Below are 18,234 nucleotides of genomic sequence, written 5' to 3'. Positions count from 1 at the left end.
AAACGCCTCAAAAACCACTGCCCTCCTATTAAAAAGTCGAGTCTGCATACTGTGTCCTTCAGTCTACAAGAACTCAATCTAGCAGTTCATCGACAATGGCAAGAACCAAGCAGACCGCTCGTAAATCCACTGGAGGAAAAGCTCCAAGGAAGCAGCTCGCCACTAAAGCTGCCCGTAAGAGTGCACCGGCCACCGGCGGCGTCAAGAAGCCTCACCGCTACAGGCCCGGTACCGTGGCTCTGAGAGAGATCCGCCGTTATCAGAAGTCCACTGAGCTGCTGATCCGCAAACTGCCCTTCCAGCGTCTGGTGAGAGAAATCGCTCAGGATTTTAAGACTGATCTGCGTTTCCAGAGCTCTGCCGTCATGGCCCTGCAGGAGGCCAGCGAGGCTTATCTGGTGGGTCTGTTTGAGGACACAAACCTGTGCGCCATCCACGCCAAGAGAGTCACCATCATGCCCAAAGACATCCAGCTGGCCCGCCGCATCCGCGGAGAGCGCGCTTAAACGCACTGCTGACGCATTAAACCCCAACGGCTCTTTTAAGAGCCACCTCAATGTGTCTAGAAAAGATGCTTTTTCTTAACGTGTTTAAGTGTTCAGTACCATTAATGAGGTTTTCACGTAGAGGCAGATTTAGCAAGTCTTGTTCAACATGCCACAAAGCAACTTAATATCAAAAATCTCAGAGTTGGTCATAGTTGTTAACCAGTGATTTCTTTTTTTCCTTAATTTTTTTCCATCAGTAAGCATGCCACGGAGCTAAAAGTATAGATAGAAGAAGAATAATAGAAGAGTTGGCTAAATTGATTTAATATTGCAAATATGAGTTCTACTTGTAAGCAGCTCAGTAGAACAATGCAATTATACATTTTAAAAATAGCTTTAGGTTAAAAAAAGCAATAAGAATAAGCATATTGTAATAATTAATAAAAATATTGTTATTTTGGTGAAGCTCAACACCACTAGGAGTGTAAACATCTCAGGCATAACCTATTTAGAGACCCCTCAGACATGCACATCATTCGGCACAGGCGCATCATGCCAGCCTCAGTCGTCTTTATAATGCACAGTGTGTCATATCTACCCTTACTAAACAAACCTTGTTATTATATACATTCCTCATTTAAATGCAAAAAACACTCTCCAACACATTTTCCTTCTTACATAAAACACAATTTTGAATTAAGCGCAGTCGATAAAGTTTGTGTCCAAATTTCCATTAATTGCACTGATATCCACTTTTAGCAATCCTTAAGCAGTACTGTTTTATGCTCCACAAACACCTCAAACCGAATCTTGAGGAGGAAGAGTTCATTTACCAGACATTTTAGAGTGCATTCTGCATACACACTTTAATGGCCTTTTTCCACTGACTGGTACAGTATGGTGCGAGTTACCTTTATCAGGCTTGCATTTCCACTGCTTAAAGGGTATAGCATTCCCAGCTGATCAGATCCACTTTTCTCTCAGGGATGTTTATAAAATGTTTAATCTTCAAAATAAATCATCGTAAGAGCTGAATAAAAGAAACAAAGAAAACAATACTCGTAACACATACCTGTTAAACAAATGCTCATAAGTAGGGCCAGACAGAATGTGTGGGCATTTTTTGCTATTTCGGCGCAGAACTGTGTTAAAAATCTGCGGATTTAAGCAGAATTATTTTGTGAGTATCATAACTAAAATCTTAATATATGAAATAAAAAATTATACATTTTTAACTTGTATTTAATGTTTATAATGCAAATCCAATAAGATCCACTTTATTTGGTAAACAAAGCAAGTCTCTCATTTCATATCTCAACTAAAAGACAAAAAATATGACTTTATAAACTGAATTGTAAATAAATCATATGAATATATTCATATTAGTCAATATTATTACTTTAATTAATTAAAAAACTGAATAAATATAAGTTTCCACAAGTAAATAAACAGACTCAATGATGGGCTAAAAATCTGCAGAATTCTGCGCACGCAGATTCCGTGTGGGCCTACTCATAAGTCAATAAACTGATAAATACACATTAACAGTCTTACTGTACAGGCATAAATTATAAACTAGCCTAACTTTATAGTGTCTAAATAAGTCTAAATAATTTAAATTGTTTTAACACTAACAATGACAATATTTAATGCAGATAAAGCATTTATGACTTTATGAACTACAACAATGTCCTGTTAGACTGCAATATAAACAGCTTTAACAATGAACTAATTTTAGCACAACTAGTGATCTTATTTTTGATAAATCTAAAACACATGAAATGACCAAAAATAAAGAACTTAATAACCGTTAATGTCCTATTTGTAGTGCAAGTTATAAGAAAATAGTTACAATAAATGACACGCCTTTTGTACAAAACTAACAAATAATATGGATATCACTGATATTCAAAATCCTTATATATGTGCTAACAACAATTAAACATTAACCAAAAGACTGTCAACAAGCCATAAACTTTCAAGATAGACAAAGTCTTTCAAGTTTCACCGATTAAAATATAAACAAGACCTTGTACCCTTCATTTTTTGACTGCGTTTGAATTCGTTTTCACAGAGAGCACTCCAAAGTCCTTTCCTTTTGCAACACTTATCGCTTCACCAAAGACTTCTTCGATGTTTACACTCAGCCTTAATCCCAGATGATAAAATAATATAATAATGGAGGCCTAAAAGCTGTTGAATTTGAATCAATGGTTGGAATACTTAAAATAAATTAGATTAAAATGTATTCAGCGCAGCCTAACTCCATTTGGATTCATATTCCAAAATGGGTTTTCAAGAAAGTCGGAGGGTTAGAATTTTTGCTGAAATGTGATTTTGAGGTTTTAAAATTGCCAATTAAGCTTTCAAAGTTCCACAAACAAATGTTGTACTATTGGAAAACAGCTTTTACTCAAATTTTTAAACCACATTGCTCTGTGTTGGAACAAGAATGGTATGATAAAAACGTTTTATCTTTTAGATGAAAAATGGTTTACTTCTTCAACATATTTCAGTCATGGAAAAATATGAGATAAAATGTTTGTAACCAGGTGATGGTTGATAGGGGGTAAAATATTTATAAAAATGACGAAAAAGGGTGTAGGAAAATAAAGACAGGACCCTTTAAAAAACATCTTGTGACGTCATCACGCGTATGTGTACGCGAACATGCGCGCTCCCGCAAATCAATGAGGAAGTAACTGCGTTGCTGTATGCGCGAGCGATCGTCGATTGTTTGAGTGAAGTATGATATCCAGTTGGATGTTGACGCAGGATTGCGTTGGTCTGTGAGAACGAGTGTCATTGCAAGTGGTTAAACCGCATGTACAGATGAAGCTGTTTACAACTTAGGTGTTTGAGTGCACAGTGGGAAACACAGGGGAAACAACGGCCACTATTATGATTACTATTATTATTACTAGTATTAGTGAGACACAGTCTGCATTTATTGTTTATTGCACACAAGACAAAGAGAACTTTGTATTACTTGATATCTTTTTTTTTATTTTTTTTTATTGATAAACAGTTTGTTGATAACTGAGAAGACACTGTAATCTTATTTATTTTATCCTTTATTTTGTTTGGGGTTTCAGCCCTTGTTAAAAATACAAACAAAGTCTCCTAACTTAAATTCTTAGGAATAAATGTGAACCCCACTGATCTTTGTTGTTCATGTGTATTCATTTTCTGAGGCCTCATGTTCATTTAGTGAATTAAATTCTTTAAGTACAACTATTCCTATTGTTTTAAAAAATTATACATAATACTGTAACATATTCAAAGGTATCTACAAAATTACCAGAATTAAAGATTGGAGAAGTAGGTATTGCAGATTAAAAAAATGTAACAAAGTAATTGGGCATATTTTAAAAAGTAAATTATTTTCAGATTTTAATACACCATAAAAAATGAAACGGTTTGAAAAAAATATACTTAATAAAATTATTCTAAATATCTGAAATGGCCAATTTTACCGAAAATGAAAGATTTGCAGTTTAGAATAATCAATAATACATATCCAGCAGCAGAAATTTTATGAAAAAAAAATCAGATTTGAGGTAGACCCTTGTGTTTTTTGTTCAGAAGAGCCTAAAACCATTGAACAATTCTTTTTCTCTTGTCCAGTTGAAAAAAAAGTTTTGGCAGGACCTTTGCAGTTGGCTAAGCAACAATAAAGATACTGACATTCCATCCCTAAATTTGATTAAGGTTTTGGTTTATGCAGATGGTTTTCCCAAAAAAATGTTCATTGATGTTAACATTATGATAACATTATTATTATTATTATTACAAGCAAATATTATATACACAAAAGTAAGTGGAATAACAGTAAACCCTCAATTAATTGCTTTAAAATGAATGTAAAACATATTTAGAGTCTTTAAAAGTAATAACCAAAGAAAATAAGGCTACAGAGTAACTATACAAAACAATGGCCGAGTCTATTTCCTTTTAAAAATGTATCTTTATATTTAATTTAATTTTAATCTTTTTGTGCAACCCCCCCCCTAAAAGTTTTTTTTCTTTCTTTTTAATGTTTTGTATTAAAATGTGTGTATGCACTGTATAATGTAAATGTGATTGGAAGTGTGTGTATATATTGTTATATGCCGTTTTTGTTCCTCGTTTGAGTTTGTAAGTTGATAAATGTAAAAAAAAAAAAAAAAAAAAAAAAAAAAAAAAAAACACAGCCTTTTTTTAAGAGAACAGCACCCTCTACTGGATGGAGGTAGAACTGTCAGTGATTGAAGGATACCCTTTATGGGCGTGGTGTGCGACAGAAAGTTTCATTTGTTAAATTTTTTTGCTCTTGTGTAATTATAATCCTGAGAAAATTCCTTCCAAAGTATCTTCGTTTTACAAACAATGGTGATCTACACCATCTTTTCTAAACATAATTTTATAATTTGGCACAGCAAAGATTTACTTTACAAAAATAAGTCCATTTACTTTGATAATTGGGCAAATTTTTTTTATAATTTATGTTGGACAATTATTTAATAACAGGAGTGCCTTTTAATTGTGTGGAATTTTTGTCCCATTATAAATCCCCAATTACAGCTAAAGAATTTGCTATTGTTTTTGGAGCAATCCTTTCTGGGATTATTATGCTTGTGAAGGGATGGGACAATGAGTCTTCCCAGGTTGTGCCACTTTTAAATGTGCTAAAAATAGCTCTTGGTAAATTACTATTTACCACAAAGTCAAATGACAAAAATATCCGCTCTCTTATTTCAGCGTGAGATAATCTCTAGTCCTAATACTGTCTATTATTGGAACAGACATACAGTATAAGTAATATTAACTGGAAAAGAGTATGGACTTTACCTTAGAAATTCCTAATGTACAATAAAACCGTGAAGTGTCTTATAAAATAATACATAGGTCCTATCCTACAAAGGTTTATTTCTGAAGATTTTGATGAAAATAGCTTCTTCTATGATCACCAAACTGAAGATCTGTCTCACCTTATTTTGGAATTGTGAGTATACCAAAAATGTTTTGGAAAGTATTAGGTTTATTTAGCGGTAGAATTCCTGATGTTATGTTAAAATATGAACACGTTATTTGGGTTATAACCATCAGAATGAACATCTCGATGTTTTTTATTTATTTTTTCTTATTGTATTTTTGGCCAGAAATTTTATACACAAGTGTAAATTTTGTAAGCAGATTTTTATTTATCTAAATCTTTATATGTCTTTGATTTCTGAATGTACTAACAAGAAAGCAGTAAAAACTGTGAATCTTAAAGATACATTTGTGTTTTGCTCCCTGGCATGTAATGCAAATGTTTAATTTTGTTATAATAATAATAATAATAAAAGTAAAGCTGTATGAGTCGTTCACATATCATACGCGAAGCGGGTCTCACAAAACAGATGCTTTACACACCTACTTATGTAGAAATGTTCATTACTAACCTTTTCTATGAACATATTTTGATTATAAGTAGATCAATGATGTGCGAAATAGCCTACTGTCACATCTGTGATTATATAAAATAAATACATGCAACATATATGAACACATACAGCCCCTTCCAGTCTCTGATATGTTACCAAAACGTGTTTGCCAAAATACATAGGTGCGGTTTTATGGATTAGCCATGGTAATAAAGTCTTTAAATATTTCTTTTCTTATATTTTCATTGTTTATACTTTATGAATCCTTTACCCAAAGAGCACAGACACATTAATCACCCCTGAAGCAGGGGTATTCTATTAAATATCATTCCCTAACTACACAATGTTTACTTTACATACAACAACTCAATTTAGGCTGAGAGTTACTTTTGAACTATCATAAACCGAATATTCACATATGTTAATTTCCATTTTTTGCTCCGCAATTACAGTGGAATTTTTTTGTACTGTGCAAGGTGCAAATTAAGCTACACTTTTGACCCAGCGTTGTGAAATGACAATGCTGACTAACTAAGCTCTGAATCTAGGACAATCAAAGCATTCAGCAGTATTAACATTAATGAGGTAAAGTTGGTTTTATATTGTTGTTTTAAAGTCAAACTTGCATCTGATTTCAGTCCAAATATTCAAAGACCAATGGTAAACAATGTGTTGGGTCTGTCGCTGAAATGTGCAAACATAAAACCAACTTTCTCTCAACTTCAACATTTTCCTTATGTAGCTAAACTACACTTTGAGATGACCACATGACATATCAATAATGTTAACAATGGTTTATTATTAAAATAGAAAAAAAATACTAAAATCAAAGTTTCAATATAATATGTAGTGCAAAAATAAGAAAGTGGTGCAATCAAACGTTAAAAGTGTCTTCAGTTTTCAAGTCAGCGCTCAAAAGTCCAGTTTTTGGATGTTCAGGCTGGGTTACGGCTACTACTCAGCACCTGCACCAGCTGGCCGAGTATGCCGAGGAAGGCCTGATTGAAGCTCGACATCTGCTCCATGTGTTGACGAGTTAATTCAGCCTCATGTCGTCTTTCCTCACGAATATCCTCCAGCATTATTTTAAACTGCTGGTCACGGCGGTCCTCCACCCTCTCCAGCCATTCCTGATGCCTTTCATCAGATGCCTGTAACTTTGCCAGAGCTGCAGCAACATCCTGCTGCCCCCTCTTCCTCTTGCCTTCAATGCAAAACAGAGAAATGTTGGCTGTTTAAAAAAAACTGTTTACCTTTGCAATGTGACTATTCGTGCAGTTATATGCAGGGAAGATACTAATATTTTACAGTATTACTAACAACCAATAAAGTACTGTGCAAAGGGAGTTCTCTATTGATTTTATGTCTTACCAAATAGCATACGACGAGGTCCATTTTGAGGTGATGGAGCTGGTTGTAAAGGTGTCGGTGTTGAGGTCCTTGTGGCCGAACTGGAACACACAGACAACCTCTCATCAAATCCCTCCGTGGTTTCCAGCTGGCTGGGAGGGTCTTCAACTGAATAGATACATGATCATGTTAATTACATAATACACACACACACACACAGCTCTTACAAACACTCAATGAGAAGTTCTTTTAACTGGTGGACAGTAATTATATCCTAAAGCATTGATATACTGTGTGTCTCATGTCTCTGATGTTTAATAAATCCAGAGATCTTAAGCTCCATGATGTATCTGACCTCAATAACGAATTTTAAAGATAGCAAAATACATAAGCAGAGGCTGCACGGTGGCACAATGGGTAGCACATTCGCCTCACAGCAAGAAGGTCGCTGGTTCAAGCCTCGACTGGGTTAGTTGGCGTTTCTGTATGGAGTTTGCATGTCCTCGTGGGTTTCCGTGGTATAGGTGAATTTGATAGGCTAAATTGTCCATAGTGTGTGTGAATGAGTGTTTGCCAGTGATGGTTTGCAGCTAGAAGGGCATCCGCTGCTTAAAACATATGCTTGATAAGGTAGCGGTTAATTCCGCTGTGGCGACCCAATATTAAAAAAGGGAAAATTAATGAAAATACATAAATAGAAAGTACTTATAAATATAAAATGTCAAACTTCACAGGAATTACTTTTGTTTAAACGTTTACCACACTTGTTTTGTTCACTCTTGTTTTTGAATGCGTTGGTTTTAAAGCCTATCCAACGAGGCGGACTAGAAACTAGCTTTATGCTCACGTTACACACACAAAATGGGCGATGACTGGCTAGCAAACAATCAACAGACAACATACTTACTCTAAAGTTAAACATAAAAAGTGATTATTTCTAAAAGCTTCTGTTTGGTTTATCAACTCACCAGAAGAGTTCGTCAAAGACTCCAGCAAAGAGGTGGTCGTATCGATGCCGCCGCTTCTCTCCAAACTCGCCGGTCTGCGTCCGTAGATTGCGTCCATGGTGTCGAACCACTTTTTCTTCTTACGGTTCACACCGCGTCTGCTGTTATGTTTTATTCTACGGTAGTCACTTCGCAACTTCTTGAATTTGAGGCGACACTGATCGGCCGTCTGCTGGAACCCTTCCGCAGCCATTCTTTCAGAAACAAGCTGAAAAACCCTTTCGTTTCTTACCATGCCGTTACCAAGCACCTTCTCTTCGCCGATTATGGCCAGGAAGGTTTGCACCTCCCGGGTCGACCACGGTTGATTGCCGCTCGCAGACATTGTTTGTTCTATCGCTTCTGCTGTGTTGTTTCTTGTCTTTGTCGCACGCACAAGTGACGATTCTCTGTAACCAATCAGCGTTCAGCTGCCCGTGTAGCTCCACCTTTTGGTAGCCTTTCGTAAGGGTGCCGAAAAATGGGAAAGTCAGCCTTTTATGGATCCCTGCCCAGTGTTGCCAATTTAGCAATTTTGTTGCTAGATTTAGCAACTTTTCGTAGTACCCTTGCAACTTTTTTTCAAAAAGCACCTAGCAACAAATTTAGCAATTTTTAACATTCATTTGTCTACTTTTAGCAATTTTTAAAAAGTAACTCAAAAGAGCAGCGGCTGCAGGCTTCACTCAGTAAATTGCTGGCTCAGATTGTTTTTCATAACCATTAATTCACTGATAATTGTTAACATGTATAATTGTTGGTGATTTAGGTAGACGTAAATTTCAATAGGGCTATAATTGCTGTCACTTTCACAAATGTGTTCATTTCACAAGTTAAAAAGTACAAATAGTCAACTATGTTTTTCATACAAATCTAAATGGGCATATTTAAAATAATGTTTTTGCTGAGATGGCCAGTCAACTTCAGAAAACATTAATTATTTTATATACTACTTAAAGATGTAGTTTTGATTTGTGATTCCGCAATGACGTCATCACGCAAAGTATTACGTTAATAAGAACCTATTTAATGTGCATCTAGATGTAATGTTTTAATATAATATAATAATACACAGCGCCTTAGAGAGTATACGTTAAGGGCTTACGTTTGTCAGATACTACATAATGACGTCATTGATATGCAAACTAGTGCTTGGCGTCATCTGGCAACATTTAGCTACTTTTCGAGCAGGCTTTAGCTACTTTTCATTGGAAATAGTTAGCAACACTGGCCCTGCCCGTGTTGGATTTTGGCTGGGCTCCTAGGTTGGCTGGCTGGTCAAGCTGGTTATAGCTGGTCATCTCCCAGCCTGACCAGCTAAAACCAGGCTGAAAATGGCTGGAAACCAGCCTGGAATGTCCAAAACCCCCCTAAAACCAGCCTGGTTGACCAGCTAAAACCAGCCAACCAGCTTAGGCTGGTTTAAGCTGTTTTTCTTCAGCAGGGAGGTCACTCTGCTTTAAACCAACTTTTATTTAAAATTGGAAAGCACAAAAACGGTAACTGTGAAAGATGTGGTCTTCCTGAAACGGTATCTCATGTATTCATTGACAAAAATAATAATCAGTGCAAATCATTTTTTGAAGGATTAAAGAGCTAAACATAGCCAATTTCTCCCTAAAAGATGTGTTATAAGGCAGAGATAAAAAGGTAAATAACGAAATGTTTAGATATATGAAAGACATTGATTTAATGGATGGGATATAATAGGTTTCTCCTTTGAGTTTTTTCTCCTTTTTTTATTTATTTTTTTCCCTCTCTTTTACAGTAAATACATGTAGTATTCCCTTACTAATCCCTCAAGATTAACAACCAAGTTGCGCTCCATACTTTAATTCAGTACACTCTCAGAAATAAAGGTATGAGATCTGTCAATGGGGTGGTGCCTTTTCAAAAGATACACATTTGTACTTGAAGGGTCCATAAAAGTATTAGTACCTACAAATTTTAAGAGAAACAATTTTGTACTTTTTAGGTACTAATATGAACCCACGAGGTATTAATATGGACCTTTTTGGTACAAACTTGTACCTTTTGAAAAGGGACAGCTCACGTACCTTTATTTCTGAGAGTGTAGGTGGGGGAAAATGCTCATTAAAGTTGGTTTGCCAACCACCCGATAAAACTCCAGAACAAGAAAAAAGGATGCCGAAAAAGTGATACGGTGCTGTGCGCTTTTAGGTACCCATAAAAGCGTACCGAACCGTACCACTCAGTGGAAACAGGCCATAAATCTTATTTCCAAAGATGATCAAGTGTGTTCTATAACATTGCGGTTACTTATCAAACACAGGTCTGACTCAAGCACTCAGGGCAGAAAGCGCAGAAGATGGAAGGCTCATATTTAATTCAGAGATAGCAAGTTGTAAAAAATGTATTACATTCAGAATAGGTCTAGATAAAAGTCAGCCCAGTGATACTCTAACAATACAGTTTGTGTATTCTAAAGATCAAAATAGTGTTTGCAAATAGAAGTATTAGGATTTGTTCATTCAGTGAAGAGAAAAAATAACAATAAAAAGAAAAAAAGGGGGAGAGGTAAAACAGAACAAGGAAAGAGAAAAATGGAAACGAGCATTCAGAAAATGTTCTTACAACCAACTGAATGCAGTCACTCTACAGTCAAATGTTGAGATACATTGTCAACGTTGAAATAAAATAAAACATTTAAAGGAAGTATAGTTTTTCTATTAAATGGATGTTAGTAAACTTCAAGCAAGTTATAAAACATCGCCATTTTTGTTTCCCCAGAGCACCTAACTTTTTCCAACGTCTCCACAACCCACTGGATGTAGTTGGACGCTTATTTAATTCCCAGTAGAGAAGAAAACGGCGCCTAGCTGTGGGGTAAATCAAGTTTAGTATTAAATTGGGACCAAATATTCAGTACCCCAATAACGGCTAAGTCAGGGAGGCGTATACATTTTAAACAGCCTACATTATTGACATTATTACGTGTTCAAAATTGAGCAGAGCACTTAACAAAATATCAACTCGCATTATTTTGACAGTAAACGTGACCTAGCTGCTTTTCCTTCCATAAATCCTTCGAAATACACGTGACTTTGTGAAGCACCGCCTACGCAGGTTTCAACTAGGTCCTATAGATGATTGTAAAGCTCGCTTGTGTTCGCTCGAGGTGGTAGAATCTGTGATCATGTCTGGAAGAGGCAAAGGTGGTAAAGGACTGGGAAAAGGAGGCGCTAAGCGTCACCGTAAAGTTCTGCGTGATAACATCCAGGGAATCACCAAACCCGCTATTCGCCGTCTCGCTCGCCGTGGCGGAGTCAAGCGTATCTCTGGCCTGATCTATGAGGAGACCCGCGGTGTTCTGAAGGTGTTTCTGGAGAATGTGATCCGTGATGCTGTTACATACACCGAGCACGCCAAGAGGAAGACCGTGACTGCCATGGATGTTGTGTACGCACTGAAACGGCAGGGACGCACTCTGTACGGATTCGGCGGTTAAATTTCTACGATTGATCCATAAACCAAAGGCTCTTTTAAGAGCCACCCACTATGTCGGAAAAGACAAGTTTTTATTAAGACTTAACTATGTTGAGAACTATTTTAGAAAACATTTTTCCTATCAAACTTGAACATGGTAATTCCTGAATAGTCATTTCATTGAAGCTATTGGATTTTATACGGTAAAAAAATCTGTAGCGATTTAACTTATTTTCCTAGTGTAAAATTAATTACATAACACTAACCCAAAGTCATGTTTTAGCCGGAATAGTACTGTAGAGTGAGTAGTAATAGGTGAGTGAGGCTGTCTTTGTTTACAAAAACCTCTTTAAAGTTATAATTGTAATAAATGTGGTGCTTGTTAGTAAAGATTAGTTATTTGCATCGGTTATTTGGTTTGTTTTCCAATAAATGAAAATAGTTTAAAAAATAATTCGTAGCGGGAAAATAAAACATGGCCGCTATCTATGCGGAAGTGACGCATGGGCGGGGCCTACAGTTTTAAAGCAGTAATTGGTAGATCTGCTTGCAGGCATGTCTCCTTCATGACCAATGAAGTCAGTGTCACACACTTATTGCACCAATCGGAGAGGGTTGGTTATTCGTTCTAAATTTTGCATAAGAGCCTTATAAATAGCCAGTATGTGACCTTCAGTCACTCTGTAAGCTCGGTTTCGTATTAAGCTGATATGCCTGAACCAGCGAAGGCCGCGCCCAAGAAGGGCTCCAAGAAGGCGGTGACTAAAACCGCCGGTAAAGGAGGAAAGAAGCGCAAAAGGACCAGGAAGGAGAGTTACGCTATCTACGTGTACAAAGTACTGAAGCAGGTCCATCCTGACACTGGAATCTCCTCTAAAGCGATGGGAATCATGAACTCGTTCGTCAACGACATCTTCGAGCGCATCGCCGGTGAGGCGTCTCGTCTCGCTCACTACAACAAGCGCTCCACCATCACATCCAGAGAGATCCAGACCGCCGTGCGTCTGCTGCTGCCCGGTGAACTGGCCAAACACGCCGTGTCTGAGGGCACAAAGGCCGTCACCAAGTACACCAGCTCAAAGTAAAGCGCAGAGTCAACTTCTGCAATCCAAAGGCTCTTTTAAGAGCCGCCCATGTTGTCTTTAAATGAGCTTGAATTTCTATTTTAATTATACTTAAAAGCAGTGTTACTTGTTTACTCTATAAAACACTCATCAAAGCATAATAAAAGAAAATGGCTTCAGTGCTTGAACTGTAAACGGCTTCAAATAAATACAGATATTTCGAGTATTTATAATCTAACTTGCAAAATAATGTTTTCCTGTATGTATTGTGAGAAATCTGTAGGTTTAGATCTGTTGAATAAAATTAAGTATATGCCATTTCAGAATAAAACGAGTTTATGTGTGATTTCCTATAAATCAGCAGATTTTTATAAAAAAAATATTCTCATATGGCACAAAGCAGCAGTTTGCTAATGGCGGTCTTTCCTTTTAGAGTTCAAGTCAAAATTAGTTTTTTCTGACAGATTTTTTTTTATCGGAGTATTCGTTATTAAAACTGCTTTCAAATGTGTTATATACATTAGGCTAGTTTAACAGTGTTGTGGAAAACCTTCAGTAGCTTGAAATGGATTCGGATGAAGTTCTCTAAAAACATTACAGAGAGTTAAGATTGGTCAGTTCATTACAGCTGAACTATTACCACACTGTTCCTGCATTAGATGATAGCTCACAAATGATGACACAGAAGTGAAGCAAATCAATAATATATGTATTACGCTCATTTCAACAAAAATAAAAACCTTTGATTAGTAATTACTCAAGTAAACAATAGAAGAAGAAACTGGTGTCAACGAACAAAATCAGTAAAATACAAAAGTATATAAGATAAGTCACTGTTGGATAAAAACACAGACATAATATTCACAGAAGTGAACTTTGAAACGAATATCATGCCATTTAGACTATATAAGAGTTCCTCAATGTCTGATTTCACATTGAACTTTTATCCTATTAACTTAATATATACCCCGTTGGCATAATGCTCTAAATAAAATTATGAACTGGAAATAAAGCATTTAATAAGTATTTTTTTTCATGCGTGTGAATAAACCTGTGAGGGATTTGATTTACTTTCCTTGATCTGTGACTGATTGGAGTATCTAGGCAGCAGGGATTTAGATAATTTACAATATATCTGATAAAATTGCTGAATTAATTCTGAATTATTACAAGTGTGATTATTGCAATTGTAAAATATGAGTTATGCCAACAGCTCATGTCATATCTCACAACTCACACTGAAAATGGGTGTTTTAACCAATAAGATTCTCAGAAGACTTTTCTTTTTTTACTTTTACAATACAACAGCTCAATTATCAATATTAATGTCATCCACAAAAACAGCTAAACAAATAGGCTATGCAAATATAAACGCTTCGATCTGCTTATCTATTGAATAAACAACTTAACGCAACAGTTTATAACAAAAGCTAATGTTGGATAGTTTTTATATATTTTGACTACATTATAGTTTCATAATTTTCCGTCAACAATAATCTGCTGTTCATTTATTCAAGAGTTCTCACTTAGCTCATGACTTACAAAAGCTTGTTTGGCATGCTGTCCCGGGAGAGAGAGCCCTGAGCTCAAGGGATCCTCGAGTCCAGGGCTCCCTCCCTTTGCGGAGCGAGGGGAGATTGAGCTCAGGGCGGTCTCAAAGCTCCCCCGCAGCTAAGGCCAAGGTAAACTCCCTGAGAGCGAGATGTCTGGTAGAACAGACTTGGGTTTAGGTGGTCTATAATGTCGAGTGTATTTAGCTTTGAGAAAACCCGGGGGACTCCGGGAAAACCCGTGTGGACGCTTGCCAGCTCCGCCCAGAAATGCCGGATGCTACAGCAAGGAGCCAGAGCCGATGGAATTCCTGCTGGTCGCTGGGCCACCGAGCCACCTATTCTGGATAAAGCTGGAAGGAGGGGAGGTGGGGGGTTTCTTCAAGACGAAGATAGTTGCAAAGAGAAAAGGAGGATATATATATAGGAACTTATGGTGCTTTGATTGGAGGATTGGGATTAGCTAATATGAGCCAGCTGGGTTAATCATGAGCGCGTACTCCTCTCGAAATTAGTTTAAGATATAAAGATGAGGAACAGAGCGCGCTCATGTATAGCTTTCAGTCACATTAGGTGAAGTTTATTCATAAAAAAATTTCGAGAGGATCACGTGCTTATGATTGAACACAGCTAGTCATGCATTAGCCAATTCACGATTCACCAATCAGACGATTCCTAAGCCACTATAAATACCCTCAGTTCCATATAACAGCCATCTTTGTTTTGAATAATCCCCCCTTCCACCCCTACTCCCCCTCCTTTCCTAGATGTGTGACATGATGGCCCAGTGATTAGCACTGTTGCCTCATACCAAGAATGCCACTGGTTCTAGTCCTTACCAAGCCAGCCGACATTTCTGTGCAGAGTTTACACGTTCCCCTCGTGCTCACGTGGGTTTCCCCTTGGTCCCCCGGTTTCCTCCCACCATCCAAAAACATGCAACTTAAGTTAATTGAATAATCCAAATCAGCACAATAGGCTTCCTCCAAGTAAGTAGTTATCTCTTAAGAGCAATCACTATCTGTTCATTAGCTACTACAACAGGGGAGTTTCAAGATCTACCTAAGATCAAACTCCCCTCTCGCCTTGCAAACGGGAGGGAGCCCCAGGCTTGAGGATCTTATGAGCTCAGGGCTCTCTGCCAGGACAGCATGTCCAATAAGCTTTATAATCAATCATCAGCCCAGCGTGAACTCTTGAAAGGACAGATGACCTGTCAAATTTATGTTCGTCAAGCTATAGGCAATGAACGTTTTCACCCATATTTTCATTGATGAAATCAGCACTGCTATTCATTTACAAATAACATACAATGTTAGGACTTTTAAAATTGCTTTATTTCTCTTTTTAGATACACTTTCGATACCTTACATTGATACATTTTACTTCATCTAGTGCTGGATCAGAAAGCTAGATTTGAGACGTGTTTCTGAAAAGAGAAATCAAAGACAAAATTGCGGAATTTGTTGCACTTCACCAGTAAATATTGTGGAAAGTAAAGGTTTATAAAGAATTAATGCACACACTTGAGCCAGGATTCACCATTATTAAGAGAGTGCAAACGTTTGGGTAAAAATAAAAACTGTTGCGCTAGTTTAGTATTTGTATTTGCAGTTAAAAAACAATAACCATTCTGTCATAGGTCACTCTCATAAATTTAACAGTTTCTTTATTTTCATTCATTTTCCTTCAACTTAGCCCCTTATTTTTCAGGGGTCACGACAGCGGAATCGACCAACAACTTATCCAGCATGTTTTACACAGCGGATACCCTTCTAGTTGCAACCCAGTACTGGAAAACACCCATACACTCTCTCATTCACGCACACACACACTCATACACTACGGCCAATTTAGCTTATTCAATTAACCTATTGTACATGTGTTTGGACTGTGGAGGAAACTGAAGAACCCGGAGGCAAACTCCACACAGAAATGCAAATTGACCGAGCCGGGGCTCGAACCAGCGATGCTCTTGCTGTGAGGCAACAGTGCTAACCACTGAGCCACTGTGCCGTCCAGTTTCTTTATTTTAATTTCATTTATTGATTGCTCAGTGTTCTCTACTAAACTATTTTTGATTTATCTTTTAAATATATCATAATTCCTGCTCTTTAGACATTTTGCACATTTGCTCAGCACTTTATGGCTTGATTCTGACTAATACTGTTTATTTTTATTAACTTAAATGTTTATATTTTATTAAATATTATATATAAATGATATATTTTCTGTTCAAATAAAATCCTTGCTCTTCTGCGCATCAATGTGTGAATTTTTTTTTGTAGGCAGACATATTTGACTATCAATCGAATACTGACAAGATTTGTAAATTTAAGTTTGACTGTAAATCCTGGTTCGGGGACAGCCCTATAAAATACACACAGCCTTTAAAAAGAGCACAACACTAATAAAATATATGCAATGAAATGCAATATTTAAAGGTCCTGAGAAATTAAAATAAAGTTTTTTAGATTTTAGTTTCAGTCTGTTAGTTAAGGAGATCTATAATCTAGCTTGGTGCTGGAAAACAAGGACAAAATTCGCATTTTGAAAAGATAAACGTGATATAAACATACAAAGCTTGCACTTTGTCACGTCCGCCTTAACAGATCACCAATTTTTTTTCACATCACCTCATACTTCAGTTATTCATTAAATCTTCTGACTGTGACCGGTCCTCGCTTTACTCTGCGTTGTGTTGTGATTAGGCGAAAGGAACCAGTCATATGGGAATTAACAGGCTTTTATTCTGCATGAATAAAGCAAACAAATGGCAAAGCTGAGTATGTGCCTTCCTTAGGAGCTCACCAACCTATTAGTGAAAGGGATAATTCTCACTACAAAGCTTGCACATTCATGCTTATAAACTTTACCCACAATACATGCCTCATATACATTCAACCTCTCATACATGTTTAAACATCAATGTAATGCAATTTAGAACAACATTACATGTGTTATTATGATAAACAACACTTATATGCTATATTTTAACCGGAGCTTCAGTAAAACTCACCTCTCCTCTATCGCGTTTGCCGCGAACTGAGTGAGAACAGGCGGAACCGGAAAACGACACTTAAAGGGGCCACACGCAATTTTCCAAAATACACCAATACATAGAAAACAAACACAACTATGATTTCATTAACTCTGAAATATAAGATATTTAAAGAACAACTTTGAAAATACACAATTAAATAAAAATAATTGATGAATACCAAGGAGAATTTTGAGTGAAATTAATAAATATAATATAACCTGTTACATGACCAATCAAATGCTTTCGTATCAGACATGCCCCGCCCCCTTCAAGACGCTTCACATTTGTTTTTAATCTGACACACTTGTGCTCAACCGCTCTCACTGGAAGAGCTGTGAGAAAATGCAGTGTTTTTTTGGAGTTAAAAGTGAGGAACTACTTTTTCAGTTGAGATTACACCTAACATTAAATAAAAATAAATTTCAAAACATTTTACAGGACATTATTAAAAAATAAATTATATATAAGGTAATTAAATTGTTGCAGGAATGACAATATTGAAGATAGACATTCAGAATCTTTAGATGTTAAACATGTTATGAAGACTGAAGTTTAATCCTCTGCTTTTACTTTGCTCTTCAGCAGATTGAACTGTGAAATAAACACAAAACACTTATGTTCAGTTTGGAAAAATTGGAGTTTGAGAGACGGATCAGACAGAAGTTTTACCTCTCGCTTTGTAGATTTTGTAGAGCAGCACAACTGTCGCTGACAGATACGGACAAACAGCCAGAAGAAAAATGACAATCTTACAGGCAGAAATCTGAGCTGCTGAATCTGATGCTGAAAATAGAAACACAAACACATCACTGAACAATATAGCTCTATATTAAAGGTTATTTGGAGATTAATATAATACTCTGACAACAAAGTTGTGTTATAAAATAAACACTGATGA

At 36.6% G+C, this 18,234-nt stretch overlaps 3 protein-coding genes across 3 annotated transcripts; 2 read left to right on the top strand and 1 right to left on the bottom strand.

Annotated features, from left to right (window-relative positions):
• Positions 1–95: 95 nt before the first annotated feature.
• LOC130231601 (histone H3-like) lies at positions 96–11,719 on the top strand. Its single transcript, XM_056460947.1, has 2 exons — positions 96–428; positions 11,372–11,719. The coding sequence occupies exons 1-2, from the start codon at positions 96–98 to the stop codon at positions 11,699–11,701; spliced, it is 663 nt and encodes a 220-aa protein (XP_056316922.1). The 3' UTR covers positions 11,702–11,719.
• On the bottom strand, positions 6,739–8,585 carry LOC130231560 (zinc finger and SCAN domain-containing protein 29-like). Its single transcript, XM_056460909.1, has 3 exons — positions 8,215–8,585; positions 7,268–7,414; positions 6,739–7,100 (listed from the first exon to the last, which is right to left on the bottom strand). Exons 1-3 carry the CDS (start codon positions 8,576–8,578, stop codon positions 6,832–6,834), a joined length of 780 nt encoding a protein of 259 aa, XP_056316884.1. The 5' UTR covers positions 8,579–8,585; the 3' UTR covers positions 6,739–6,831.
• A 658-nt stretch (positions 11,720–12,377) lies between the features above and the next one.
• LOC130231579 (histone H2B 1/2) lies at positions 12,378–12,919 on the top strand. The gene has a single exon (XM_056460928.1). The coding sequence runs from the start codon at positions 12,390–12,392 to the stop codon at positions 12,762–12,764; it is 375 nt and encodes a 124-aa protein (XP_056316903.1). The 5' UTR covers positions 12,378–12,389; the 3' UTR covers positions 12,765–12,919.
• The last annotated feature ends 5,315 nt before the right edge of the window (positions 12,920–18,234 follow it).

This window comes from Danio aesculapii, chromosome 7 (genome assembly GCF_903798145.1).
Source record: "Danio aesculapii chromosome 7, fDanAes4.1, whole genome shotgun sequence".
Taxonomy (NCBI): domain Eukaryota; kingdom Metazoa; phylum Chordata; class Actinopteri; order Cypriniformes; family Danionidae; genus Danio; species Danio aesculapii.
This window is presented reverse-complemented; position numbering and strand designations above follow the sequence as displayed.